The sequence below is a fragment of the Daphnia carinata genome, chromosome 10 (assembly GCF_022539665.2).
Source record: "Daphnia carinata strain CSIRO-1 chromosome 10, CSIRO_AGI_Dcar_HiC_V3, whole genome shotgun sequence".
Taxonomy (NCBI): Eukaryota; Metazoa; Arthropoda; class Branchiopoda; order Diplostraca; family Daphniidae; genus Daphnia; species Daphnia carinata.
Genome location: NC_081340.1, coordinates 4,312,906 through 4,340,489, shown reverse-complemented (window position 1 = coordinate 4,340,489; position 27,584 = coordinate 4,312,906). Strand labels below are relative to the sequence as shown.

The 27,584-nt window shown below is 39.5% G+C and overlaps 6 protein-coding genes and 2 long non-coding RNA genes across 18 annotated transcripts; 2 read left to right on the top strand and 6 right to left on the bottom strand.

Annotated features, from left to right (window-relative positions):
• Nucleotides 1-30: 30 nt before the first annotated feature.
• LOC130698433 (uncharacterized) lies at nt 31-5,640 on the bottom strand. Of its 5 annotated transcripts, none has more exons than XM_057521101.2 (24): nt 5,556-5,640; nt 5,354-5,474; nt 4,872-4,934; nt 4,744-4,791; nt 4,630-4,677; nt 4,519-4,557; nt 4,125-4,328; nt 3,982-4,035; nt 3,773-3,832; nt 3,595-3,684; nt 3,435-3,536; nt 3,265-3,372; nt 3,089-3,178; nt 2,350-2,982; nt 2,098-2,214; nt 1,869-1,982; nt 1,632-1,748; nt 1,425-1,532; nt 1,210-1,320; nt 1,042-1,134; nt 645-707; nt 491-583; nt 371-424; nt 31-272 (listed from the first exon to the last, which is right to left on the bottom strand). In XM_057521101.2, exons 1-24 carry the CDS (start codon nt 5,568-5,570, stop codon nt 136-138), a joined length of 2,682 nt encoding a protein of 893 aa, XP_057377084.1. In that variant the 5' UTR covers nt 5,571-5,640; the 3' UTR covers nt 31-135. The 5 variants fall into 5 exon arrangements, with proteins under 5 accessions (XP_057377084.1, XP_057377090.1, XP_057377060.1 ...); XM_057521107.2 differs by having other exon boundaries at nt 4,630-4,659; XM_057521077.2 differs by having other exon boundaries at nt 4,630-4,791.
• Nucleotides 5,641-7,134: 1,494 nt separating this feature from the next.
• LOC130698419 (mucin-19-like) lies at nt 7,135-10,720 on the bottom strand. Of its 2 annotated transcripts, none has more exons than XM_057521055.2 (6): nt 10,448-10,720; nt 10,117-10,384; nt 9,971-10,045; nt 9,816-9,911; nt 8,940-9,698; nt 7,135-8,873 (listed from the first exon to the last, which is right to left on the bottom strand). In XM_057521055.2, the coding sequence occupies exons 1-6, from the start codon at nt 10,460-10,462 to the stop codon at nt 7,318-7,320; spliced, it is 2,769 nt and encodes a 922-aa protein (XP_057377038.1). In that variant the 5' UTR covers nt 10,463-10,720; the 3' UTR covers nt 7,135-7,317. The 2 variants fall into 2 exon arrangements, with proteins under 2 accessions (XP_057377038.1, XP_057377046.1); XM_057521063.2 differs by having other exon boundaries at nt 7,135-8,870.
• Nucleotides 10,721-12,679: 1,959 nt separating this feature from the next.
• LOC130698385 (uncharacterized) lies at nt 12,680-16,948 on the bottom strand. The gene is made up of 5 exons (XM_059497238.1): nt 16,682-16,948; nt 16,400-16,589; nt 16,258-16,314; nt 15,390-16,172; nt 12,680-15,287 (listed from the first exon to the last, which is right to left on the bottom strand). The coding sequence occupies exons 1-5, from the start codon at nt 16,694-16,696 to the stop codon at nt 12,832-12,834; spliced, it is 3,501 nt and encodes a 1,166-aa protein (XP_059353221.1). The 5' UTR covers nt 16,697-16,948; the 3' UTR covers nt 12,680-12,831.
• A 1,841-nt stretch (nt 16,949-18,789) lies between these two features.
• On the top strand, nt 18,790-22,221 carry LOC130702551 (uncharacterized). Its single transcript, XR_009004341.2, has 10 exons — nt 18,790-18,900; nt 19,015-19,162; nt 19,243-19,569; nt 19,632-19,763; nt 19,830-19,896; nt 19,964-20,038; nt 20,148-20,628; nt 20,706-21,331; nt 21,427-22,013; nt 22,113-22,221. It is a non-coding gene; the product is annotated as an uncharacterized LOC130702551 (long non-coding RNA).
• LOC130702530 (keratin-associated protein 21-1-like) lies at nt 18,924-19,665 on the bottom strand. The gene is made up of 4 exons (XM_057524217.2): nt 19,611-19,665; nt 19,231-19,525; nt 19,117-19,155; nt 18,924-19,052 (listed from the first exon to the last, which is right to left on the bottom strand). Exons 1-4 carry the CDS (start codon nt 19,623-19,625, stop codon nt 19,018-19,020), a joined length of 384 nt encoding a protein of 127 aa, XP_057380200.1. The 5' UTR covers nt 19,626-19,665; the 3' UTR covers nt 18,924-19,017.
• On the bottom strand, nt 22,185-23,899 carry LOC130702540 (uncharacterized). Its single transcript, XM_057524228.1, has 3 exons — nt 23,873-23,899; nt 23,622-23,787; nt 22,185-23,129 (listed from the first exon to the last, which is right to left on the bottom strand). The coding sequence occupies exons 1-3, from the start codon at nt 23,882-23,884 to the stop codon at nt 22,987-22,989; spliced, it is 321 nt and encodes a 106-aa protein (XP_057380211.1). The 5' UTR covers nt 23,885-23,899; the 3' UTR covers nt 22,185-22,986.
• Nucleotides 23,689-26,141, top strand: LOC130702560 (uncharacterized). 6 transcript variants are annotated; one of them, XR_009421993.1, is made up of 6 exons: nt 23,689-23,825; nt 23,867-24,119; nt 24,180-24,293; nt 24,395-25,126; nt 25,236-25,755; nt 25,830-26,141. It is a non-coding gene; the product is annotated as an uncharacterized LOC130702560 (long non-coding RNA). The 6 variants fall into 6 exon arrangements; XR_009421991.1 differs by having other exon boundaries at nt 24,180-25,126; nt 25,236-25,449; nt 25,660-25,755; nt 25,830-26,139; XR_009421988.1 differs by having other exon boundaries at nt 24,180-25,126.
• On the bottom strand, nt 26,123-27,086 carry LOC130702484 (keratin-associated protein 19-2-like). Its single transcript, XM_057524153.2, has 2 exons — nt 26,906-27,086; nt 26,123-26,835 (listed from the first exon to the last, which is right to left on the bottom strand). Exons 1-2 carry the CDS (start codon nt 26,918-26,920, stop codon nt 26,248-26,250), a joined length of 603 nt encoding a protein of 200 aa, XP_057380136.1. The 5' UTR covers nt 26,921-27,086; the 3' UTR covers nt 26,123-26,247.
• Nucleotides 27,087-27,584: the final 498 nt, after the last annotated feature.

The following is a 27,584-nucleotide window of genomic DNA, read 5'->3' as shown; positions in this document are numbered from 1 at the left end:
TGTCTAATCAATGTTGAGACAACAATAATGCACCATTTTTAAATATATTTAAATAGAGTTTTAATTGATGATTAGATATAAAAGACAGAACAATTGTTGTGTTCAAACATGGTAAGACTATCAAAGTCAAACCAATTATCGAAAGGAAAGGATATCAAAGAGAGGAACTTCTTGCACAGAAGAGTCTTGATGAGGCTTCGTATGGCTGACTGAAGATGGCTGATTGTGACTCTTTAGGTTCACTGAAATTTGCTGTCCATCCCCAGGCAATACTAAAAGACACATAAATCAAACAAAATTCCGGCTGGAATAAATTAGATGTCTACGTGGACAGGTTAGAAATGATGTAAGCTTGTCTAGTTACACATACTCTTGCTGCCAATCACAGATCCAATGTGTCTCTTTCCAGTGCTCAGCAATCCGCCTATGTGATACGTATAGGTGCGATTATAAGTAACATGAAATATCAGAAGTATTTTCATTGGCTTACTTTCAGTAATGACTGAATCACTATTGGTTTTATCGCCGATAGTGGAACCAATATTCCTTTTTGTGTTCCCAATTTCGATGCTTACGTTGCTACCTATTAGAAAAATTAATTTTTAATCATTGTAAGATGATCTACATATTTTGGTTTTCGTTACCTTGATTGTTGTTTTTTTTGCCAATAACCGATCCGATGTGTCTTCTTGCATTGCCAACATGAACTTTCAAAAAAGCAAAAATGATAATCGTTAAGAAAGCCGATTTGCGTAATTATCGATGTCAAGTCTTAGATTTTATGTAAATTACACAGCAAATGTTCAAATTATTCATGCGCAAATTGTCGAGTTTTTCGAAAAAGATGCAAATGAAAATTATTTAAATTCTTTGCATTTTGTACCATAGGGGAATGGTTTTTTCCAGAACAATTTGGAGGCCACCGTTTCCTTACCCTTCCTTTGCCAAATGTAACCCCTCCTCTAATCAAATTCTACTTGCACATTCTATGCATATCAGTTTTAGTTGAAGCTTGGCCTTCTTCAGTAATAGGTCACATACCAGCAATGCTCGTGGGTTTACCGCCTATTGTAGCTCCCACGTGTCTTCTTCCATTATTCGGCTTTTCACTGTTGAGCAGTTCACCAGCAACTTCTTTTCAAATCACGAAATGAAAACGTTTAGAAACTGGTTAGTTTTCGTTAGCAGTCTAATTAAGCAGTCAAGTACCTTCTGTTATTCTTGTACTGTTGCCTTTAGCACCAATAATGGAGCCAATGTTCCTTTTCCCGGTGGTCGTGCTGTTCACTTTTTCGCTTTTAATGGGTCCACTGCTACTTTCTAAGGAAAGCACATGTCATTCCATAACGTTAATTAGTTGGCCACTAGTACAACGACTGCGCAACGTCATCATTATTTGTTGGTGAGTAAAGCGGTTCATTTACTTTTAACGTTGTCTGCATTCTTTGTGGTAATGTTGCTTTTTTGCGGGAAAACGGGCTCGACGTTTATTTCTCCATTACTTTTATGACTGCTTTTTGTTTCGCTGATAGCTTTTCAGAAAAAGTTCGTTGGTATTCGTAAAAATTGAGTTTGGTAGGCTATACTTGATGTCAGGTGAACAAATTACGTGTTCGAAGTAGGGATTTTACCTTTAGCTTTGCTTTCATTACTGGTACTATTGTTGGCTATTTGGATAGGAATGGGTGCGTCAGCTTTGTTTCCATTGAGGCTGCCATCTTTTTCCCCGCCTGCAGACCCATTTTGACCTGTTTAAAAAAGTCACGTGATTTGTCTAGTGTTCAGCACATCGTTGCGCTCTGAATTTGTAGAATCATTTTTGTTCACTTCTCTGGGTTTTGTAAGGTCATTTGCCAAAGGGCTCTTACTTTTATTGTTCTGTGGTTTGTGTTCTATAGCTGTGGGGTTAACTTTCGTAGCAATAAGAGGTCCGACATTTTTTTTCGCATCACCATTCTGTACACTTATTGGTCCATTATTGCCTGTAAAGAAGGATAGGGTAAAATTACGTCTAGCCATGTTTTTCTATGCTTCTGTTTCTGAAAAGGCAGTTCAGGTTCGGTTTTTTGGCTCATTAGTGTTGGCCAAGGCGTTTACTTTTCGTTTTGTCTCCTCCATTTTGGCTACTGCTGATTTCTATACCCGAAGTAACGACAGGGTTGATCTTTCTTGCATCGTTATTGCCATCCTTCCCATTTGCTGGTCTAGCACTACCTGTATTAATACGAAACATTTAGCATTTTTGTGTGAGGATATAACAATCTCTGAGGCTGTAGATCTTAGCTAGGGTTAAACAAAATGAAAATGCAGCAAAGCAGAGTAGTTCTATAAGGATTCTAAGATCTTTACTTGGGTTTTGGTTTTCATTGTTTGTGCTGCTATTCAATACTTGACTTTTGGCTGGTTCATTATTCGTTTTGACCAGTCCAGTTATTGTTTTTGCTGGTACAGCATTTGTTTTGACTGGTTCATTATTTGTTTTGACTGGTCCAGTAATTGTTTTTGCTGGTGCAGCATTTGTTTTGACTGGTCCAGTAATTATTTTTGCTGGTACAGCATTTGTTTTGACTGGTCCAGTAATTATTTTTGCTGGCACAGCATTTGTTTTGACCGGTCCAGTAATTGTTTTTGCTGGTACAGCATTTGTCTTGACCGGTCCATTAATTGTTTTGGCTGGTGCAGCATTTGTCTTGACTGGTCCAGTGATTGTTTTGGGTGGTACAGCATTTGTTGTTATTGGTCCAATAATTGTTTTGGCTGGTACAGCATTTGTTTTGATTGGTCCAGTAATTGTTTTGGCTGGTACAGCATTTGTTTTAACTGGCCCAGTAATTATTTTGGCTGCTTCATTAGTTTTAACTGGTGCAGTAATTGTTTGGACTGGCCTAGTGTTTGTGTTGACTTTTCCTAAGCTGTGCAAGGGCAGGGGATTGATTTTCCCATTGCTGGCATTGCCATTATTGGTTATGGGTCCGTGGTTACCTTTAAAAAAATATTTATTTGACAACAAATAGTTTCAGTATGAAGGTCTTTGTTGGCAAAGCTGTAGGTTTGGTGATATAAAATTAACAGAAATACGCGCATTTACCTTGAGGTTTGGCTACATTATTGATAGGAATAGGTCGTGCTCCTCCAATAGGTCCCGTGCTTCCTACTCCATTTATTGGTCCACTGGTAGCTTTAAATATTTAAAAACCAAATACGTTTTGTTTGGTTAAATAATAAGAGATAGCGTTAACGGGTGTTTTTTAGGTAATTATTTACTTTGTAATTGTCCCGGACCGTTTGCATTACTGACGCTGATAGCAGGAGCAATATTTCTGATTTCATTTCCGTTGTGTCTTATGCTTGGGTTTATGTGTTTGACACTGTCTAAAAGAAAACAAAACGTTATTCTTCGACACTAGACCATTTTCGTTGACATCCGTTTGTACCAAAAGGGGTTTTACTTTGTGGTTTATTTCCGTTATTTGTGGTGATGTTAGTTTTACCGCCAGCTGTGGGTTCGATGCTTCTTTTTCCACCGTCATTACCACCTGTACCACAGTTAAACGTAGTAGGAATGACAACATTTTAAAAGTAATGCATTTCTACCCCCGGCAAAGTTACTGCCTCTTCCGTCGTTCTTGTATACACTTCCTCCATCGATATCGTATCCTCCGAGAATTCCACCATTGTAATGATCTACCGTTTCCGTAATAAGCAGTTTAAAATCAATGACAGTGTGTTTTGGTATTAGGTTGAACGTATGAGAGTTGCGATTTTACGTTACCTCCAATTCCTCTGCCTCCTTTATCATTACTCTTTATTTCGTGTGAGAGTATAATGTATCCTTAAATCATAAATGTGTGAACATTAATTTTAATTTATTATTTTCTTAAATTTAAACAGCTTCTACTTTAATTTCAATAAGAAAATCTCAACTTCTCATTTAATAATTGTCAATATCGGAAAATAATTTAATCGATTTTTATAACTTGCCTCCGATTTCACCAGGGTCGAATCCATTACCACCACTTCTTCTGGAACGTCGATCTGTTGCAGGAACGTAAGAATAACAATTTGTATTTTTGAGTTATTGAAGCAAGTTTTAATTATGATATTTATAGTAATGTTTATCTTACTTTTTGCGCCATTTCTTTTAGTGTACTTCATCGTAACAACGCCGTACGCCTTGCCTTGCATGTCATCGCTTTCATATCCTAAGCGAGGTGAGTGTTTTTGCGAAAGTCCATTCAATACCGTAAAATGTAGACGCAAAGCACCAGGTTGATTGTTTTTGTTCTGTTTACTTTCACTTTCTCTTTCTTTCTTGCCTTCCACATGATCTAGTTTTTTTTAAAAGGTTATTAACATCATAAATCTTCTGCAAGTTAGGGCGTGCTGCCTTAGATTTCTATGTTTTTAAAACTACCACGTGTACAATGGAAATACTCGAGCCAAATATGAAGTTATGGGAAATAAAATAGTAATAAATCTATAGAGTTACTTGAACTCGAGAGAAAGTAGGCTATGTACCATAGTTGTATTCGCTGTATCCATCGTTGTTACCATGGCCTACAAAATGATAGGAACAGCAAAAATTAGCATATGTATTTATTTTTTAATATTGGCAAGTTTTCGCGTTACCTTTTCTCTTCGGATCGTCTACAGCGATATCTGGTGTATATAGAAATGCTAGAAATGGTGTAAAATGTAAAACTGGAGTGGGCACAAGGTTGTGGCCCGTTGTGAATTTTATACCTCTTTTTGCTTTTCTTTTGGTGTTTTCGTATGAGACGATTTGGTGTCCTGTAGTATAGAAATTTAATGCTCATGTTTATTGCCAAAATAATCCATTGAGTGCACGAGAATATGTTCTTGGGTCTAACCTTCATTGTTTTCACGGGCAGACCCGCTGCCCTTTTCACCACGAGTTCGGCTATCGTATCCATCTGAAAGAAACAAGTACAATTGATTGTTCCCGTCGCAAGTGTAAGCTAGTGAACCGTGGTTTAATCAGGTATCTTCCGTTTACCTGTTTCCGCTTACATCTACTAATGTTTTCTTTTTTAACTTTTTACTAGGTTTTATATTTTCTTCATCACTACTGTAGCTACATTCATTGATATAGTCAGATTCTGCCCAACAGTTAAACGAGGTAACAATTTTAAGATCTATTTTGCATGAAAGGATTCCTTAATTACAATTATTCCGAGTAGTTTCAAAAGTTTACGGTATCTACCTCACAACTACATTTGCGAGGAGTGGTTTTAAAGGGGAAATTTCTGTTAAAACCAAAGTATTGTTTACTAACTTTTTAATGAAACAGTAAGCTGTTAAAGGTCAAATGAAATTTATCCATATAGGGTACCTCTATTGATGATGCCGGGATTTCTGTATTTATTTCCTTTCACCTCGATTAACTTCGGGTCGCTGTTTTTGATGTCCTGGGCGTGAACCACGTGCAATAGAATCACAATCACCAGCACGATCTGTTTCAGTTGAGAAAGAAAATTCCCAAACAAGTTGATATCACAAAAAATCTGAATTTAATTTTGTTAATTTTCTTTTACTTTAGAAAAAATCATTGCAAGGAATAATGGATCGGCAAGCAATCTTTGGCCATTTATTTCTCAAGTCCAGGAAAGCCAAGGGTCGGTAATGATATGTCTTGGTTTCACGCCGTTCCTCTTTTATAAACTCTCGTTTCTCGACAAATAGTTTGTTCAAGCGCAAACACCATTGACATCGACTGACATTTGCAGATAGAAAGTTGCTGGAGAAAACTGGACGGTCCAATCACATCAAGGAAAGCATCCCAAACAAGTTTAATTTTCCGTGTATGAAGAATTCATGCCCTTTTTCTTTCGTTGAGGTAAGCTCTTTTCACGATAAAACAAATTGGTTTGCCATAAATGTTTTCTTTTCGAGCGACTAGTGTACGATATACGCTGTTTTCCTATCTTTCTTAGTCGCCAGAAACTTTTTCTGTTAGCTTTCCTTTGTTTCAAAGTTCCATAAAAATCCTGACTAATTTTTTTTTCTTTCTCATTTGTCAACTAGATAAACTCGTCTGATTTCTCCAGAGTGGCTAGGAAAAGTGAAATACTTGTTATCGGAATGAAAGCTTTCACCTGTAGGAAAATCAGGGTCGTCCAGCATGGAATAAGAGAAGTTACTCCGCATGATACTCGTTTTTTCACCAGTGACAAATACCTCAGAATAAAAGTAAACACGAAGACAGGTACTACATAAAAACTTGCCTAGAACGTCAAGACACAGGAAATTGCTACGACAACAACTGTCTAATGGAGACCGGTTCTTACGGTAACGAAACTTTTGCTTTTTCCTTGTTCTGGCTTTTACCATTTGCTTATATATTCATTTAGAAATACTGATATTAGGATTTTCCTTTCTATTTTTTTTTTTTTTTGCGCATTCTATTCCTTGGTAGCTGTTTGAACAGGGGGATTAGGGAATAGTAGATTACGTTTTACTTTTATTCCGTGACGGCCTTTCGTAGACAATTTGTTATGGCTCCGTATTGCTCTTAAGACAGGGAATTAAAAATTAGAATTCTTTTTTCCATTTCATGTTTAGAATTTTAGTCCCCGTTGTTTTTTACTTCCTTATTATTTCGTTCTACAACTTCAACTATGAGGGTTTAACAGCTTTTTCAGTTCTCCTTGGCAATCTTTGTTAAATGACGGGCGCTGTGATCCAACTCGTTTTCCTTTAATCATCGTTTAGAAATGCAAAACTAATCATAAAGCTATCAACTGGGCCGTTTTGATATTGCTATGGCGAAAAGTTGTTCCATATTATTCGTTGGTTATAGTAGTTCTGAAGGTTGTACCTTCTTGTTGTCGAGTCGCATTTATATTGTTTTTTTTTTTTTGTGATTCAACAGACTGAAAGTAATTGTGCAGGGAAAGTGAAGGGAGTTTAAAAAGCGCGCCGCCCTTAGGAAAAAAAAACTGTTAAACTCGAGGGTGAAGACAAGGGCAACAATTTTCGAATAAGGCACCTTCTAAGACAACGAAAGCAAACACCCATGGGTCCCCATCGTTCCAGCCCGTTACCTTTTTATTCACGCCGTAAAATGGGTGGGTCGTATCACTGCAGGGTGGAAGAATTTAAATACTGTCTAACCTTGTAACAGTTTCTTTTTATTGTTTAATATGAGGTCTCATTGAACAGCACACAGCGCTGTCCAATAACATAACAGTAAAGTATAGCATTATAACAATAACACGTGGAACACAATGAAACGAGCCTTGAAAAATGAACTTGGGTCCGTCTTCAAACTGCGCTCCGAGGAATGTAAAATTAGATTTATAGGTATCGTCCTATACCTTTACGTAGATAGCGGACGATGTTAAGTGGTCCGTTCCTGACGAATCCACTATTCTGTTTGACTTCTTCTCCGTTGACTTTCTCGACCTTATCTCCGCCTCCGGATGCAGATTTAACAGCTGATTCTGACGTTTCAGTTTCTTTGCCCTTTTCGGATCCTTTTTTACCCTTTTCGCTGCTGGAAGATGAGCTTGATGCACTGATTTGTCGTTTCTCTTTCACGCCGTTCTTTGATGCTTTGCCTCCTTTTCCTTTTCCAGGTGGCCTCTCGGATGTGTCTTCACTTATTTCTTTATTTTCAGAAGCTGTTTCGCCTTTCATGGGATTGGGTCGCATCATTTCTTTCGAAGGAGGTGGGCTCATTAGCTGGGCAGGTCTGGCCGGTCTAGTGCTGCCTTTTCCTATGAAGCTGCTCAACTTGTCACCGTTTCCTTTGACTTTCTCTTCATTTCCGGATTGGGTTTTCACCGACTTGCTGCTGGCTGATCCACTTTCTAGTTTGCCGCCATTTCCCGAAGTGTTTCTTCCCTTTCCCATGCTCAAGAATCTCTTCTTGCCACTTCCAGTATTTCCGGATGGATTGCCCGAAGGTGAGTTTTTACTGTGTTCGGTAATTGGTGCTACGTTAACAGCTTTCATGCTACCTGATCCACCGTGAACCATGTCAATATTTCCAGACATGGGTTTGATTTTTCCAGGTCCTGATTGGATTTCCCTGACCGATATACTTCCCATTGGTCCGGTTTCTTTCATTCCACGGTTTGCGGAAGTTCCTTCGCCTATGCTTCTGAATTTACTAGCTCCGTTGCCAGACATTCCACCAGGTTTTTCTTGTTTCATTGGAGCATTTCTAACCGGTCCTGGGCCCGTTTTGCTTCCAGTGCTACGTACCTTTTCGCCATTTCCGGGTAAATTGCCATGCTTATGATTTTCAATGGGTAGACTGCTGATCGCACGATTTTGTGGTCTTGCTCTGTTACCCGGATGATTAACTCTTCCTGCAGGTATTAACCTTCTGTCTCCGTTTCTGTAGTTGTTCACAGGTATCCAGCTGCCTTGTTGGTTCCGGCCCATTCTTCTTAGGTTGTTTGCAGTGATTTCCGGCACGCTCATAGGCGCAATGCTTTTCTCTGGTCCAGGAGACGGTGCGCTTCCAGTGTCTATGCTCTCTTTACCTCCGGTGTTCATCATCTCGGCAGGCTCGGCAACCATTTTACCTGTCTCTTCCATTGCGGTTAAGGCTTCCGCTTTGACCATTTCTGCAGGTTCAGACATCATTTTAATCTTTCCTGTTTCAGTTATGATTTCGCTCGCTACTTCCGTTCCACTTTCAGAAGGTTTAGCGGTGTCGGCGGTTAAAAATGCAATGCTAAAATCATCACCAGCTGCGTGGCCATCGCCGGATGGATTTTGTGCATCGGCATTTTTGGTGATGGCACCTAGCTCAATTGCTTCGTCTTCCGTTACGAAGTCAAATGATACTGTGTACTCATCTTCGGTGCTTGATGAATAGGTCCCCTCTTCAAAGCTACCTGCTGATAATTAAAAATAATTTATCTTTGTTATTTTTTTTTTTTGGATTAGGAAATTATTTTCATTACCTATACCGCCACTGTGTGAACCTTCTTCATTAGCATCAGCGCCAGTTGTGGACGAATCTACTGGAGAGCCAATTGATCCACTGTTACCGATGGATCCGTCAGTTCCGGCTGTATCGTCAGTGAGTCCAGTAATATCACCAAGTCCTTCAACTCCTTCTGCTCCTCCAATGATGGCCATTAAATCATCCATAGATTTAATGGTACCAGTAGATCCTTCACTTCCTCCGATGCCATCCAGGAGTGCCATGAGTTCATCCATGGTACCAACAGTTCCAGTAGCAACGACAGTTCCGGGTGCCTCTCCATCAACTGGTATAGCCATTTCATCCATTGCTTCCATGCCTTTTGATCCTTCAATTCCAACAGTTTCTCCGCCAATTGCTTCCGTTCCGTCCGTGGATACAGTGGCATCTCCACCAGTGACGACGGAATCTACCATGACTTCATCCTTGCCCTTTGAGGCTTCGATTCTGGTAGCGTCTCCACCAGCGACGGGTGCGTCGTCCATTGCAGATCCATCGATAGTAACAGTTCCATCAGAGTCGATGTTACCACCAGCTGGAAGTGTGGCCTCGCCTGCGGAATCTGCAGTACCCTTGGTGTCTTTTACGGCACCGACGTCTTCGCCAGTGTTCATTTGACCGCCCATCGATCCACCCATGTCTTTCATTCCATCGCTGCTGCTGTCCCCATTCATTACAGACACGCCGCTCATGATTTCCGCGTTACCTTTAGTTCCGTCGTTTTCATCACTTCCACCTACACCAAATGATAAAATTTTCAAGTATTAAGCTCAATTGATCTGGCATGAAAATTAACGCTTTCTTGATTTATAAAATTCGCAGGTGATATTTTTATGAATTTTGTGTAACTAACCTCCATCGCTTGTTCCTTGTTGGCTGTGCGTCACATCAGTATAGCCGCTGCTGTACTCGTTATGACCACTGTTATACCCGCTAAAGTAGCCGTGTCCTAGGTAATAATATTGATTAATTTATTATTATTTAGTAATGAACCAACTCATTAATTACCCTCTTCGTATCCATATAGATTGCCAACATATTCAACGCTGTAATCGCTGCCGTATTTGTTGCCGTAACGTTGACCTAAAAGAGAATGAGGAAAAGTAAGGGTAATTAAAAATACTGCTTTTGCATTTCAGCTTTATTCATAATACCGTTGTCTTTTTTCCCTATTCTACCACCATACGAAATGATGACGTATCCTGGAGCATCGTGCTCTTCTCCGCCGTCTTCACTGCTGTCGGATCTCCCGCGTGCAGGGCCATTGCGAAGGAAAGGTCTACGCCGTTGTGTCTTGGGTCTAACATTCGACTGAATGTGACGCGGGAATTTCTTGCCTTTACTTTCAGACACTTGTAAATCTTCGTTGGCGGCCACTTGAGCGTAATCCAAGACGATTAAAGTCACGATGATTAACACCACCTTAATGAGGGAACGGAGTTAAAATAGAGGTTATCGCTATAATGGTAAATGTAGATAAATTACTTTAGAGAAAGGCATGTTCGAGACTAATGAGTTGAGTGTTTCTGAATATTCACAGTTGGGCCATTTAACGTCCCAGACAGTCGAGAGCTGATGAAGATGTGACGGTTCGATCAGAACGACTCCCCTTTTATAAACGCTTTTTTTTTTGTTTTTTCAAAAAAGGTTCGTGCATAAGTGAAATTGTCATTGACATCCTCCGAGTTTTTCAGAAGATTTGTACTTTCTCTAGGACGACGAGTGGAAGAAAGCTGTCGGAGAAAACAAAACGGGCCCACACAACTAAGATGGTAAGAAAGCAAACTATATAAACTAGTTTACCTACACAGGGAATCAAAATAACGGCGAGGCAAGTTTACACGAAAATGAATCGGCTGTTCATTAAATGTCCAATTTGCTGGAACTAAATTTTTTTTTCTTGATGAGAGGATTCCTGTGCTACTTGTTTATTAGGAACACTCGGGTTTCCCCGAGAACCTCATTAAATCCGTTAACATTTTTTCGTGTACAGATGAGGTTAATTTGATACGTGTTATCAGGTTAGCTTTCATCTTGATGTCAATTTTAGGTGGAATGTGTGAATTTTTATATTACTATTCTTGAGTTATAGAACGTGTTTTTACATTCGTTTGGTACGATCTTCAATAGTTTGCTTCAAAACATTATCATGGGGGTTTGCTGGTGGAACAATCGTAATAGTTTTAGCAAGCCATTGAAGTTTATCCCACAATGGAGATGAATAACTTGTGTTGCGTAAAGGATAAATGTATCATTTTCTAAATGTTTACGCAATGCAGTCTTTTTTAACGTGGGAAATGGGATATTGGGTTTCAATCATGATTTTTTTTTTTTTTTTTTTTAATATGTGAAAAGGGTTTTCGATGAAAGGGTATGAAAGAAAGCTGCCTCAACAGCTTTCTCGGATTTACTCTAACAGAGAAATTTTCTTTAAAGAGCGGCTTCCCAGTAAACTAGTCTGGCTGATGCATTTTCTTGTTGTCGACATCCTGGATAACGACGAGAGGCATACTCTAGTTATTAGATAATAAGTATGTTGAGAAATTGTACCATTTCTAAGGGAGACCTCAAACAGTTTTCCTGTGTAAAATGTATTCCATGATTGTAACTTAATTATCGCAACGTAAACGTGTTTTTTATTATTTATATACAAAAATATCTTTGCAGAATGGATTTGCATTTGTATTCGGGCGATAGGTGATCGGAGACGTCACAACACGTGCCAGGGTGGTGTAAACAAAATTGTGGTAGTATCATTACACGTTCATTAGTATTCAAAATGTAGCACATGGTTGCATAAATTGCGTACGTTGGATACCTAATTTTTTTAACGTTGAATTTATTGATTCTTATAGAGCTTTCAGTTGCTGCCAGCCAACCGGTTACAGGTTCCTAATAAATGTTCCCCGCATCTAATTGTCTCTTTCACCGCATGAAGAGCGGTTCGATCAGCGACATAGTTACTAAGCTATGATACAGTCATCGACCCTACTATTGTTGACATCGCGAAGAGGGAGAAAGTCGTCGTACTGCTTTCTCGATTGCTACGCGTTGAGCATGGGCGTTGAAAATATGGTAATTATTCTCGTAGAACGTTTTAACATCTAAAAGTGGGTGGTAACGTAACCTGCAGGCTTTACGTTTCTTTAAAAAAAAAAGTGTTATCTAACAATTTTATCGAGTCAGCCACGGTTACATTTCTGCGTATTCCTTATCTGTTTGCTCTCGTGATGAACTGATCGTCAGCGACTTGCTTTCTACTTTCCCTGTCAAGGCAACGTCCAAGATGTCGCATTCAAAAAATCGTATCAAAAATAGGTAGTATGCTATCATTGTTTACGAAAATAATGGGAGTTTGATTTATGAAATTGCCTGCAAAGGGCAATTCCTTTAAACTGTTGGTAAATTTTTCATGAATCTTAGTTTCTTTGCATAGTTTGCATCGATGTTGTGTGGAAACACAAGTGCTTTTGTTTCCTTATATCGTCTTGAGCTTCTTTCCCCGTTTTCTAATTCTAATTTATTTACAGATAATCCGCGATACATGAAAACGAGTTGTTACTGTCAAAAGTGGTTTTCCTGATAAGGAAATGTATTCGAGCATACTACCTGAAGCGCTCAGGCGAAGCTAAACTGGACGTACCATGTGCCATGTTTGTGATCTTAAATGAGTAAAGATCCAGATGCAATCATACCAGCCAGGTGAATAAGATCACGTCAGACTTAACGTTTTATTTCATTCTAATATTTTCTTGATTGCAGAGCACACAGCGCTATGCAATACAAGGTAACGAAGATAAACAGATGTGACCAAACAGTAACAATAGGACATGGAATTTAAATCAGAGGTTATAAAAAAAAAATTCGTTTCAAGAATGTTGTAATGCCTTTTGCATGATATGCCGGCGGAGGGGTAAGTAATATGTATCGATAGGTAAGTATGGTACAAGCAAAGGCGGGTTAACTGCTTGGATAGTGTGAACTTTTACGTCGGCAGTTTGATGGTCTCGCTCAGTTTTGCCAGGCAGAGGTGTAGTGTTGACTTGTCGTCTCTGGTCTTTCCCAGCATTTCTCGATGTAATTTCAGGAATAGTTGGCTGTCTTTCGGTGGTTGGGGTAGGTTTATGTGTTGGAGCGTGTCGGGGAAAATGTTGCGGTCTAACATTTGTTCCATTATTTATATTCAGGCTATTTTTAGGCCCGTTATTCACGATGTCCATTTCTCGCTGCCCTATTCCAAGGACTCTTGATGAAACATTAACAGCTGCGAATCCTTCGACAAATGGAGGAATACCTTCCACTGCTGGTCTAGGCCTTCGAGTTGTTGTCTGACGAGTGACATTGAGATGTGCGTCACTAGGAGATGGAGGGTTCCGTTTCCGTCCGTCAGCTGGGGCATTGTTAGCGGTTCTGGATTCTTTGGTACTTTCTACTTTGACTCCAGCAGAAATTGTGTCTTCTGTACTTGTCGTTGGCCGATGTCTCGGATTATGACGTGGTGTTGGCCGGACTGTTGTACTGGTCGAACTAATGGTATGCTTCGTTTCGTTTTGATTAATAGATTTAGGGCTTTCAGAGTCCTTATTGTCGTTCACGTCGAATTCGAAGAAAGAAGGGATGTCGGCTGTTGCTGGTCTAGGTGTAGGTCGTGGAATTTGACGTGTCTTGTTTGCTGTTCCAACGCTTCGTTGCCCACCATTTTCAACATGTTGGATGGTTTCGAAGCCGGTATTTCCGTCTCCTGGTATATTGACGAACGATGTTGTAGAGCCTATCAATCGGACTTCTTCTTTTCCAGTAATTCCAGAAGTATTGTTTTCTTTAATTGCAACTCCAGACGTTATTTCGGCTTGTACTGTACCTTTTGGAACTTTCTTAGATGTGGTGGGTCTTTCGAAATGACTAATCGACAAGTTGTCGATGGGTATATGGGTTTGTTTTCGTCCACCGCCGATGATTTGTTCGCGACCTTGCCGGATTTTTCCTGGAACATCGGTGATCGTAGCATTGATCTTTTCGGTGCTATTGGTTTGGATTGTAATCGGTGGGATGCTGAAACATCCGCTAGTACACCCAGTACCATCTTCTTCATTAATTGCAGCGTTAGGCTTTGCTTGGCCTAAGGTAATATTTTTGGCTGGTGATGGAGTTGCTTTAGATTTAAGTGTTTCATTTATATTCTTGCTTTGTCGGAGTATATTTTCATTGTTTACGTTTCTTCCCACTGTGTTGTTAGATACGCTGGGTTTCGCAGAAGTGGTGGATGGTGGTCTGGCTGTGCGAGGGGCTGGAGTAGGTGGTCTGGCTGTGCGAGGGGCCGGAGTAGGTGAGCTGGCTGTGCGAGGGGCTGGAGTAGATGAGCTGGATGTGTCTGGAGTGCTGGTTGGAGTTTTAGCTTTCAATGGCTCTTTGACTGGTGCAACGGGTTTGATAGGCTGTCGGACAGTGACGGGCGGTTTATGAACTTCAGGTTGGTGCTCGATGATCTCAGGCTCATCTAATTGTTTCTCTATGCTATCGGGGATTTCCTGAATTGTTTTGCTAGCTTGTGCAATGCTTCTCTTCGGACCTGTTGAACTCCCACGGGAATTTTCGGCTTTTCCCTCGCCTGTAATTTTTCTGTCTATTTCTTCAGTACTGCTGGATCGTGTGGGGCGTGAAGTAGTGGGTGCATCATATCGAACGGGTGAATTATTTCCATTGCTGCCAGAGGAAATCTGTACGCTGAGGGAGAAAGCGTTTTCCGAAGTGCCAGTGCCATCTGTTTTAAAATCTACCTTGACCGTGTTATTATTGCCATTTCCGTTGGCGGCCGATGTATCTCCGTTAGCGTTGATTGATAAGTTGTAGTTTACAGTAGTTTTGGCTCTTTTTTCTGAATCACTGTTTGTGTTGTCGTTGCTTTTGACTGTAGTGCTTTCGGGTGGTTTATCCGTTGTTTCGGTCGTATCTGGTGGACTTCGCTTTCGTCCGGTGATGTCGGCTGTTCCGCCCCCACTGCTTTGCGAATCATTGCTTGTAGTACTTGCTGTACCACCTTGGGCTTCGTTGCCACCTTCGGTTTTTCCACTGGATGTATCACCTTCTGAAGTGACAACAGCAGAGGGAGTTTCATCTTTGATTGCAGCCGTTGGAATTGCTCCGGAATTGATGTCTCCAGTTGTAACAATTCCACCGGTAATGATTTCGGCGCTTCCTCCTATTCCGCCACCGATTCCGTATCCGCCGCCTCCATACGAATCATGGCCGCCACCGCCTCCATACGAATCATATCCTCCATCTCCTCCGTAAGAATCATATCCTCCACCGCCTCCATACGAATCGTCTGTTCCACCTCCTCCGTAAGAATCGTCTGCTCCACCTCCTCCGTAAGAATCGTCTGCTCCACCTCCTCCGTACGAATCATCTACTCCGCCTCCATACGCACCTACTCCGCTGACGCCGTAAGAATCGCTTATTCCCACGTTTCCGTAAGAATCGTCTGTACCGCCCCCACCGTAGGAATCGCCTATTCCTCCGACTCCATAAAAATCGTCTCCTCCTCCGTTCGTATCATCCACTCCGCCGCCTCCGTAAGAGCTGTCTTCTGTTCCGCCGCCTGAGTAAAAATTTCCTTGCGTTCCACCACCTCCGTATGCACTAAAACTCCCTCCGCTGTTCTCCGAAGAGCTTCCGCCGCTTTGACTGTTTCCAAATGAGTTGTATCCTATTCCGCTGTTCTCGTATGAGGGGCCCTTAATTCCGCTGCTTCCGTACGAATTGCTGATTGCACCGCTCACGTAGAAGTAGCCTCCGTTTCCATTGTTTTGAGAATATCCACCTCCACCGTATTGATTTCCGGGTGGGTTGTATCCACCGCTTCCATAAGGTGTACCTCCTTTTCCTTTGCCTCCGTAGGTGCTGCCCTTTCCTTTACTTCCGTAAGAGCCTTTTCCTTTGTGTTTGCCTCCTTTACCGTAGGATTCGCCTTTGCCCTTGCCGTATCCTTTTTTGCCTTTACCTCTGTATGATCCGCCTTTGCCTTTGCTTGGATATCCGCCTTTGCCTTTGCCCGGATATCCGCCTTTTCCTTTGCCTTTTATTTTGGCGACGTAATAATTGTCTCCAAAGAAGCCACCTCCGTTTCCATCGCCTTCAGATGAGTCGTCTCCACCGCCATTTCCTCCGGCGACTGTGTATCCGTTATATCCGCCGCTGTATCCGTACCCACCTGTTGGGGATTTTCAACGATACAATGTGATTTAATCTGGGATTAATAGCAAATCAAACGAAGGTACGTTAATGTCTGTACATACCTCCCTTTCCTTTTGATTTATGTTTTTTCCCTTTCTCGTGTGACACTACAATGTATCCTAATATGTTAAAACAAATTTGATAATCTCAGATTTTTTTAAAGTTAAAATGAGTTGTTACGATGTGATGTGTTTTAATATTTACCTCCATGACTTTTGTCACTTTCTCCGTAGTAATCGATGCTGGGGATTGGAGGTTTGTGGAATTGCAGACTACCATAAGGATCGACGTGACTTATGTGCCGTTTGCCCTTGGTGGACGCCAGCATCAAATCTTGATTGGTCGTCTGCTGCGTGTGAGTCACAGACGTTAAAGTGACGACAACGAGTAAGATCTATTTTCACAAGCAATATTGCAAAAAAAGAAACATAAGGTAAATCTCTTGCTTAAGCACAGCACTGTAAACACTTGAATTAAATTATTTACTTTTAGAATTGTCATTGCTGTAAGCAATGCTGTTGGGTATGTTAACTGGCCGTTTCACGAGTAAATGTGTTGATGTCCAATGGAGGAAGGAGTCGGTTGAAATGTGAGGTTTAAACCGAATTGGCCTTGCACTTTTATAATCTAGGATGTTTTCCATAAATGGCTTGAATTGAGAAACAAAAAAGACGGTGGAATTCAAACAGAGTTGAATTAATACTGTTGGCTGATTGAAGTAGTAAGAGTGAAAGGAAGTTGATGGAGAAAACACAACGAGCAACGTGCCGCGGACTTGTACGTACCACATTGAATGAGGCTACCTTTAACGGAGAGTGAACTTTGAGAAAACACAAAAACCGCTTGAACAACTGTTTGAACTTTGTCAACAAGGCGGCACCTTAATGAAGTGAAAGGATTCTACGTGGAGAAAGCAAATGAACTTTTACTCAAGGAAAAACCTGATCGACTTGTTTGATTTCTCCTAGACTGCACACTCTTCTCGGGTTCAGAGGAACGGACGGTAGATTCCCATTTTTGAAGAATTTTCGAGCTATCAAAGGACCAAATAAGCTTCGATGGGTTTTTACTACGCCTCTATCTTTGGTAAGAAAACGAATTTCCTTTCTTTTTGTTGTGACATGTTTGAGTTGAAACTGTACATTGATTTAGTGAAGCATGTTTTTAACACGTTCTCGGTTAGGAAAGTGATAGAAGTCGAAAGTTTCTCCGGTAAGCATGAAGATTCTGACAAGCATCTTCATCCTTTCTGATTGTTTCTCCACTGAATGGCATATTCAATTAGAATGAGTTTCAACTTAAATTCGATAATTAAGGCACTAATAGCGATAGTTAGTTTATCGACATTGGCTGGCGAATGAGAAATTGGTGACTTCAACCATTTTCTCAATTGTTTTTTTTTTTTTTTTTTTTTTTTTCCTCTCTAATGTTTGTTCACTTGCCATGTCGCGTAACTAATTGTCAAAGTAACGTTCGTTTCGCACGTAGTATGGCCTAATATTTGTCAATGACAATGTGATTTTTGTCCCATTTTTCGAACGTGCTGTTTACAGTTCTAAAGTTCAGTTTGGGCATTTGCATAAATTTAAGCTGTGCTTAAATTAGAAATTTTTTACGATCTCGCAGTTGGTAAAGTTCCAAAGCTGGTAAAGTTAGAAGTTTAGGAAACTTTCGGTCTGAACTATTGCACAATCACACCTTTCCATTTTTCCAAATTTTCAATTTCTAATTGGCAATGAAGAACTGTAGTTTCTAAAAGATGTACCTGAGATCAGCTGTAGTAATAGAGCTCCAGAAATAATGACGTGCACTTCTCCTATTCTAGAATAAGACTAAGAGAGAGACTTGCACAAAGCAGTGCAAAACTTAGACTAACCTAGGAATTACTCCTCGATTTCGCACGCGCTTGTTTTCAAAATTGGCTGATATAGGAAATCGTGACTGTTTTCATGGTGACAACAGGTCTTGTAGCGAAAAACAACGATGTTTACAATGGATTATCAAAAGGCTTTCCTTTCTCGTGCGGGACGCTTGCGGTCATTATAATAGTTGATGGAAAAGCAGAACCTGTTTTTTTAGTTTCAAATTTTTTGGAGACTGTTGCTTTTACTTTCACATTATCGGCATTACCTCACAGACACCGGAAATCAACACGTTTGCATTCGTTGCATTCACAGCCAGTTGTAGCATTCGTTCAGGCCGCACCTGATAACACGAAAAAGACATTAGGAATGACACGGGCCGTCGTCTAGACATAGGCGATGAGACACTTTCTCTTTTATCTTAAAACTATTTTCTATTTTCGTGATGAAAGTGTCATTAAAACAGATTTTCATTCATTTTTAGTAATCTGCAATCGCATCAACGTATCGTATTCAATTTGAAATTGCTACAATCCGTTATTTCACTAATTACGTGTTTACATGTTCCATATGTTTCAATTGCATGTATTTTGTGCCAAAATTTTATTAAGTCTTCAACGTTTAACCATAATAATAATTACATTGTTCTTTTCTTTCCATCGAGTACGAGATGGTGGGGGCATCTAACGGGATTCGATGGCTTCTGGTGCTAAAATGAAAGTTGGAACATGCGTATCAACTCCGCCGGCCACACAAGTCTGCCCATCAGTCCACCATGAATTTTGAGGTGATTGCATCGAGCTTAAAATCTATCCCTAACAGCCTGATTCACTGGAAAAAACGGTAATGCAACACAAGTTTTGAACTACTATTTATTTAATTCCGCACCATTGCATTAGATTACAATAAAAAAATATTCAATAAAAATTCTTTTTAAATATTTTACTTTGCACACAGAAATTAATAAGCAAGTCCGTAACCAGCTCCATATCCTGCTATTAGTAAACAGAAAAGAAAGTTAATGAGGATTTTGGTGGGATTACAAAACTGCTTCCTTACCTCCGTATCCGAGACCATGACGGTAGCCCAAACCATAACCTTAAAGGTAAAACAGCAAAATGAGAAAATGCCATTTTTTGAAATTATCAGAAATATATCGGGTAAAATTCAAACCTCCGTAACCAGCTCCAAAGCCAGCTCCGTAACCAGCTCCATAGCCATAGCCTAGTCCACCATAACCTAGGCCACCGTATCCAGCACCGTACAGTCCGTTTCCGTACAATCCATTGCCGTAGCCGAATCCAGCGTAACCAAGTCCGCCGTAACCTCCATACGCTCCGAGGGTACCCTCGGCCGTTTGCAGATCCTTGCCGGTGTCAGAATCGGTGGCTGCTGCCTGTTGCTCGACGGCTTCCTTTTGCTCTTCGGCAGCCATGGCAAAAACGATGCACGCAGCGACGATGAAGATCTAGGGGAAAAAAACATTTAACAATAAGAATTTTCACCACACAGGTAACATAATTTGAATTATTATTTGCTTTACATCAACTTACTTTAAAGGCAATCATTTTTAGCGGGGAGTGGAGTGGGGTACTAGATACTTGAAATGTCAAGTGGACTGTGATATTTACGTTAGTATTGGTGTTTATATACATAGTTAAACGAGGTATAGGCTGCATTCGCATACTCCAAAGAACGAGTGAAAGGTACGGCATTCGAATTTGTTTTAAGCTTCCATAAAGATTGGCAAACAATAGATCTTTTCATTTCAGTTAGTCGACCGTGTAAGCATTCGACTGATATTAGATTTAGGGTGAGGAAATTGGCGATGGGTGAGAGGTAGGTAACGGGTGAAACGGTTTCAAACTCCATTTTGTCTTTAATGTCCCCCTTCTCTTTTTTTCAGGAAAAAACGGATAGCAGTGCCAGCTAAACGGAAGATTGTTAAGCATATCATTTATTAAGAGATTCTCAATTTCAAGTGAGCTATTATTCATGTTTTTCTAATGCTGTGGAAGAATTTTGCATAGTCAACATAGAATACCTTGGTGGATTGTTTTTCTTTAATCTTTCATGTATGACTTCAACAGGTTGAAGCATGAGTTGCCCGAAACTCGCTGAATGTCAAGTAGGAGAAAGATGATGAATCAGCTTTTCACTGCATAATTCTTTGTGAACTTCATGGTAATTGGATGGCTATAATATTCGTGAACGATTTTGGACTCGAGAGACTGAAATACCCTACCACCATTATATAAGTATTAATATGAAATAAATATAGTATTTGATTTTATTCAAAAATAGGTCAAGGAAAAGAAGTCATGGTCAACAATGGAAAAAGTATTCCTTCTTTTCTAATTAAATTATAATACCGACCTTATTAAAATTTGGTGGTGGAAGTGTGTGAGTTTATCGAAAGCACCTGTAGATCAGTATTTTGCCGACAATGTATTTTAATACTAATGATTGTGAGATTCATAGGCTTTCACTGTATGCGGACTTTATTGGCATTACATCACCACACCATTTCTTTTTAGCGGTCTGAAGAGAGAACAAATTCAAACAGTTAAGGTATGCTTCTGTTTCATTGTATTCTTGATAATAAGTTCAGTCTACCGTTGTTCATATGAGTTAATATTACTATACAGATATATAAAATTAGTAATCGGAATGACGTTAATAAGCAAGTCCATGATGACCATAACCGTTAGCATGTCCATGGCCATGGCCGAGAGCGTGAGCATTGCTGTGGCTGTTCGATCCGTGGCTGATGACTTTATTGATGCTGGTATAACCGGAACTAGCGTGATTGTGTCCGTGATTGTGTCCGTAACCAGCTCCATAACCTGTGATAACACGACATCGTCAAAAAACTTCTCCAATCTTTAATCAACGGTGAGTTCCAAAATTAGTTACTTACCTCCGTATCCAAGACCATGTCCACCATAACCGAGCCCTAAACCGTAACCTTTTATTCAGAAAACAAATCAGTTTTAGTGGGATTTCAGACAATTTGTAAAATATCCTTTAATAATTCAAACCTCCGTAACCAGCACCATAACCAATTCCATGGCCATATCCTAGTCCACCATATCCAGCACCATAGAGTCCGTTGCCGTACAATCCATTAGCATACCCAAGTCCACCATAACCTCCATACACTCCGAGGGTACCCTCGGCTGTTTGCAGATCCTTGCCACTTTCAGATTCGGTGGCGGCCGCTTGTTGTGGAACGGCCTCTTGCTCTTCAGCAGCCATGGTCACAACAATGCACGTAAGAGCGATCAAAACCTTTGAGTAGTAAAACAAGATAAAAATCATCGTTCTTAATTCGTAATTAATGCTATTATTTGTCATAATTCTTAACAGTGATATGAGTTTATTGGGAAATGGATTTACCTTGAAGGCGATCATTTTTAATTGAGATTGGAGATTGTACTGGAAGACTGAATTTCAGTTTGAGTGTGAATTTTACATCGATCGGCACTGCTTATATACTTTGGTGAAAGCCATGGTATTTCATCGAAAAGTCGTGTTAAGGCATGGCAAACGGTGACAAACAATTGCTGTGTAAGCAAAGTGAAAGGTTTACCAATTGTTTTAATCATAGACATGCACAGTTGAGTTAAAGGGGTAATCCTTTCTTTCGATGCACTGGACCATAACATATTAACTTTATTGATAATAGCGAGTGATAGTTAATTTTATTTGCAGGAACTCGATAAAGATAAAGGAAAATTTTTTTTTTTTTGTTTCTCTTTCCTTTTTTGACGAAAAAAACTCGAAGTGTGCTGTTCTGTTGTAGGTGGGTATTTTTGTTGCCCAACCTTTTATTGGGATCATTACCAGTTTACAGAGTATCAAGTTCACGAACAAATTATGGATTCATGTCAAGTTCAACTAGTGTTGTACCGTGCACTAGACAAACCTGTCGTACGGATTCTGCTAATATTCAGGTACTTAAGTCTACTACCATTATGTGTGTGTACCATATTTAACAATTTTTTTTTATTGCCAAAACATTTTTAAGCTAATTGTTTCTTTTTTTTTTTCAGAGAACTAATGGTGAAATTTTAAAAGCCTGCTTATTGTTCGTGAGGTGACGAGAAAAAATCAATGCTCTTACGAACGTAAGGAACTGTTTATTCGTATAACAACAAAGGTATGACAAAAGATTACTTTGGAAGCGTTTTAGTTAAATATCAGTAGTATTAAATTGAAATGAAAATAAGGTATAGGTCTACGGCTATTGAATAAGAGAAAATTTCACTTTTGTTTGTGTAATCACGTTCCAGCGTGCACAAGTCTTAACTCTAGAAGCCAATAACGACGACCATTCACCAATCAACATGGATGCCCGTCGTAGAATCTTTCAAAAGTTAGCAACGTCTATTAGTCAGTCAAAGTAAATAAAAATTAAAAAGGGAGTTGATTATAAGTTAATTAAAGAAATGGGAAGAGCAAAATAACAGTACGTTAGTTACGACTTGCAAATATGCCAATAGCACTTGAAGTTTGATTGAAACCTGGCCGTCCTTTTTAACTGAATATCATCACAGAATAATTTTCGTGCAAGTCACTAGTTTTAGGGATTCGGAAACGTGTGGTTAGGTACTGCGTGTAAAGATGGAAAGTTGAATTCTACAAACATAAAAATACTAAAGACAACTAGAAAATAGCGAATGCGATAGTGTTAACGATAAATTTAGCTGATGAACTTAATCAAGAGTTCACGATTACTAAAAGTTATTTTTTTTTTTCAAATCAAACATTAGGTGGGGAAATAAATGAATCCAGAAAACCCGTTCCCGGTCAAAGAAATTTAAAAACAATCAACAACTTAAAAAAAAAGAAAAAGGGTGGAATGTGCGCGAGCTTATGTCAGGGCAGTAACTTTAAATCATGCTTTAGTTAAGGATGAGTATCTTTTTACGCTGTAATAGGGTAACCATATGCATAACCAAAACCTCCAGAATACGGATATCCTGCGTATGGGTAACCAGGATAGGCATAGGCGACCGGCTGGGTGACCAATTTTGCAGTGGAAGCCGGGACTCCATCCGTACGAGCCGCTAATGTGTAAGTACAAATCGAAGTTATTTTTACGCTAAACTTTTATCCTAATTTGCAAAAAAATATCAGCCCTAGGTTATTTTAATGTCAATCTTCATGTAATATCCCAAATATTTCATGGAATTAAAAAAAAAGGCCTTAAACTAATTTAAAAAGATACTCTGTAATTGGTATATCTTTTGCTGATGGAAAAGCAATTCATGATTTTCAATGCATAAGCAGATTGATATTAGCAGATGACTACGTCTACTACTAAATTGATTACATAGTTGGCTGATTGGAAATCATGAAATGTTGATTTCTAATTCCAGTTGTTCGATGTATATATATACGTATTTTATGTATGTAATTAAGGTAAGGGGTTTATTTTCCAGAACGATCTATGTTCTTTCTGACCAGACGGAAGCTTAATGTCCCACTAACGTTTGTTTGTTACTTATGATCTATTGGCATTTGTGTTAATTTAGGGATTGTTTTTATTTCAAACTTACCAACAGGGACGTGGTACGTTGTGGGCAATGGAGCTGCGTAAGCGTAACTAGGATAACCGTAACCGTATGCGTACAAAAACTGATCGTCGGCTTGTAAATCAGGAATGTCTTCGACAGTTGGCATGGAGGATACAGTCATAACAATGAGAGCCAAAAGAAGAATGATCTACAAAAACATTTAAACATGTACTCTTTGTGCACGAGGTAATCATTTTGAATTTTAATCGTTTACAATAATGAAATAGACTTACTTTGAAATGCATGATGTGAGAGGAGAAGAAGAGATGCCAGTTGCAAAAGAACTGTGAATTTGCTTCAGAATTGCTAGGCTTTTTATACAGCCAAACAAAATTGCGGGAAGAGCCCGGAAGAACTTAACCTTCACCAAAGTCAAAGTCATCTCCCGCGAGCGAAGGAGGAACATACCGCAAGAGGAAAGCGAAAACAAAGGAAACCACGATCTTCGTGAGCCGAAAAATAAAAAAAAAAAAAAAAAAGGTAAACTGAATTCGACCGGTTTCATGTTCGAACCATATCAAGCATAGTATACTTTTTAAGGGATGAGTGATATTTTGGAATTTCACAAAGGCACGAAACTTTGAACAGTCTTATTACGGATGTCTTTGAAAATGCGCCTCGTGTCGTGAATCTTCGACTACCTGTTAGCCGAATGTAATTTGATGACACTTCTTTTCCGACAGACCACAAAGCCAGCCTGTTTGCGCGGTTAATTTATGAGCATTAATATATTCTCTTTCTTTGCTTCATTTTAGCCGGAGGATACTATCAGCAATGCCATGGTTGTACCATAAATTTATTATATTTGGCAGTTCAAGGAAAGTCAACTATTTTTGAAAAAAGGTAAACGAATGGTGTTTGCTTTTCGTATACTGTATTGTTCGGTTATAAATAATACATTACAGACCCAAGTAGGCTATATATGAGACGCGTACAGAGTAGCTTCACGCAACATATCTGAAGCCTTTAATTATCTAACTGTTTGAGGAAATTGTCGGAGCCATCCGACTGTGGATAATCAGTAAATGGTAGAAGAAATTCTGGCCAGTGCAAGAACAGATGCATAGGATGCCCATTTGCAGAATTACGTAGCAGTTCAGAAGTAATTAGCCCTGGCCAAAAAGAAATGGTAAAAAACGATTTAATTTTAATAGAATTTAATTTGTATTTTACCTTGTCAAGATACGCGCGGTTCATCCTAGCGGAATTATATAGCGCAAATTTTGAAAAGATTAAATGTAGCGGGTGTAATTCTGCAGAGCAATCTGTAAAAAGAGAAAATCAAACTAAAGGTAAGAAAATTTAATGAAAGAAAATGTATTCTTGTTTACCTGTTGGCAGCCCGTTCGCCTGCAGTCACGAAGAGCTAGAACGAACTGCAATAGCTCCCCAGGAATTCCATTCGTTAAATACCGACGACACCAACTTCGGAAACCAGGATAAAACTGCACGCTAGCATGATTGTTATGCTTTACTAATTTGGCAAGGTGACCCTCTTTTTTGTTCAAACTATAAAAAGCTCCATTTCCGCTAAATAGCCGCGTTATCAAAATCAATAAAAGTGAGTGTTAAATTCTTATTGTTGATGTTTTGCAGATGTTTCGTGTTAAAAATTGAATTTTTAAAAACCACATCGTCATCTTCTTCCCGGTGAGGATAACTATCAGTGTACGCGGGAAATAATAATTCTCACGAATCTTTCGTCAGTCACGCGGTCACGCTAGCATAGTAATAAAAAGAATCAAGGACTCGTCTAGAGCTTTCCAAGTTCAAGTTCTTGGCAACGAATAACAGCGAAAAAAAAAATAAGGTACGACAAAAATAAAACAAAACAATAATAATAGCTTCATACAAAAAAAAAGGAAAAAGAAAAAAGTTCTTTGTGGGAATTTATTCATACTATCGGCTTAGAGGGCACCTTGAAAGTCCTTTTGGCTGTTCCCTATCTATGGTGGTTATTCATCAGACCTTTCCCATGGCGTTTGAATAACAACGGAACGCTTTCCCTGTTACTTTTCAGGGGACCAAAACAAAGAAATGGGTGCACGTGGATATGAGAGAACACCAACAAATTTGCCCGACTTATGAATTGTAGATAATTTCAAAAAGTGCATTTGTAATACTGAACGGTTTTGATGGACAATTTTGTTTCAGGTAATGTAGTAATTTTTTTTTATCTCGCATCTTTAGGTTTTAATGGAAACGTCAGCTGGAAATCTAATGCCTGCAGTTATAGCATGTCGCTCACGGTGAATTGCTAAAAAAAAAAACGATTATATAAACAAAATGAAAACTGGTTTTTCACTTTCACTTAAAGACTAACCGTCTGAACGCTATATTTAGTATGCAGGTGCGCAAAAGTTTTCTATTGGTGATTCAAGACGATGAATGACATTCAGCTAGCAAACCTTATTTGTGATTACATTGATTGATGTAAATTAGCATTGGTTCAAACCTTTTGTCTTGAACTTAATTTCAATGAGTAAAATGCAAAAACATTGTAATGAGTTAAATATGTTTATTGCGTCGAAAATAGAATCAAGAAATCATTTGAAATAAAGTTTGCATCTTCAAGTTTAAATTAATTGAGCTATTGTCAATCTCTCATTTAGTATCCAACCCCACCGAGAGCATGGTTTGCCTGTCCGGAGTGTTGTCCCCCAGCGGCTGAGTTGTGGCTCTGATGGCTGCTAACTTTGTTGAAACTTTCGTAACTGGAATGGCCTTGATTGTGGTTGTGTCCATGAGCATTTTTGTGGTTAGCTCCGTAGCCAGCTCCATAACCTCCTATGCCTCCGTAAGCGCCAACTCCACCATAAGCACCGATCCCACCATAACCAGCTCCGTAAGCCCCAAGACCTCCATGAACACCTCCGATTCCACCATAACCTGCTCCGATTCCTCCGTAACCTGTTCCGTAAGACCCGACTCCGCCATAGCCAGCTCCAATGCCTCCATGAGCTGCACCGATTCCGCCATATCCACCAAGACCAAAGCCATTGCCATAGCCTCCATATCCGAGGCCGTGACCGTAAAGGCCATTATTGAATTGGTTAACACCATAAATTCCATTTCCTAATCCATAGCCGCCAATATGTGTCCCTTCCGTCTTCAGGTCTTCATTTTCCTTCGCAGGAACTTGTTGCGATTCTTCAGAAGCCATGGCAACAGCGATGCAAACGACGCTAAATAAAATCTAAATTTTTTCAGTGATTATATAATTAAATGCAATGGGTGATTACATAACTTTTGAATAGTGAATATACCTTAATTGCAATCATTTTCAATTTGAATATAAGCTTTCGGTGAGTCTTGTGGTGAGGGAGATTGTCCTATGTACTAGACTGGATGTCGTTACTTCCTTCATCGCTAGTTATATATAGGCCTAGAAATAAGAAAGTCAAATTTGTTGATGGAGGAAGTGCTCGAATAACTATCTAAATTTAAACGGGATTCGAAGGGTAATATCATTGTAAAAAATAAGGAGAAATATAAGTAATTCACCAAAGCAAGACGAGGGAAAGTTTCGAACGCATAGAACGCCATTGCGCCATATGCAATGCTTTTCAATCAATTTCTGTTGGGAATTACCCGTGAACGAGCCACACCTCTACATCCTTTGACTTATTTGGTTGTTGTCGTCGTTTATAGAAAGTCAGGTAAAAATCAGAACTAACAGTTCTCTCTTTTCACTGCATTCCAATAATACCATGTCAAGGCTAAACTGATCTTTGTCACGCTTCATCACTTGGCACCTTTTATCCTTGGGGTTGATATCTATTATTCGGTGAACAAAAAACTGTATTCCAGGAAAAGGTAAGACATTGCACAAATTGCATGTGTAGTACTTTGCACTGGTCATTCTTGTAATTCGTCCTTAATAGGTATGGACATGCAACAAAGCAATTCTCGGTTAACTTCGGGATAAATTTAGATACTAAACCA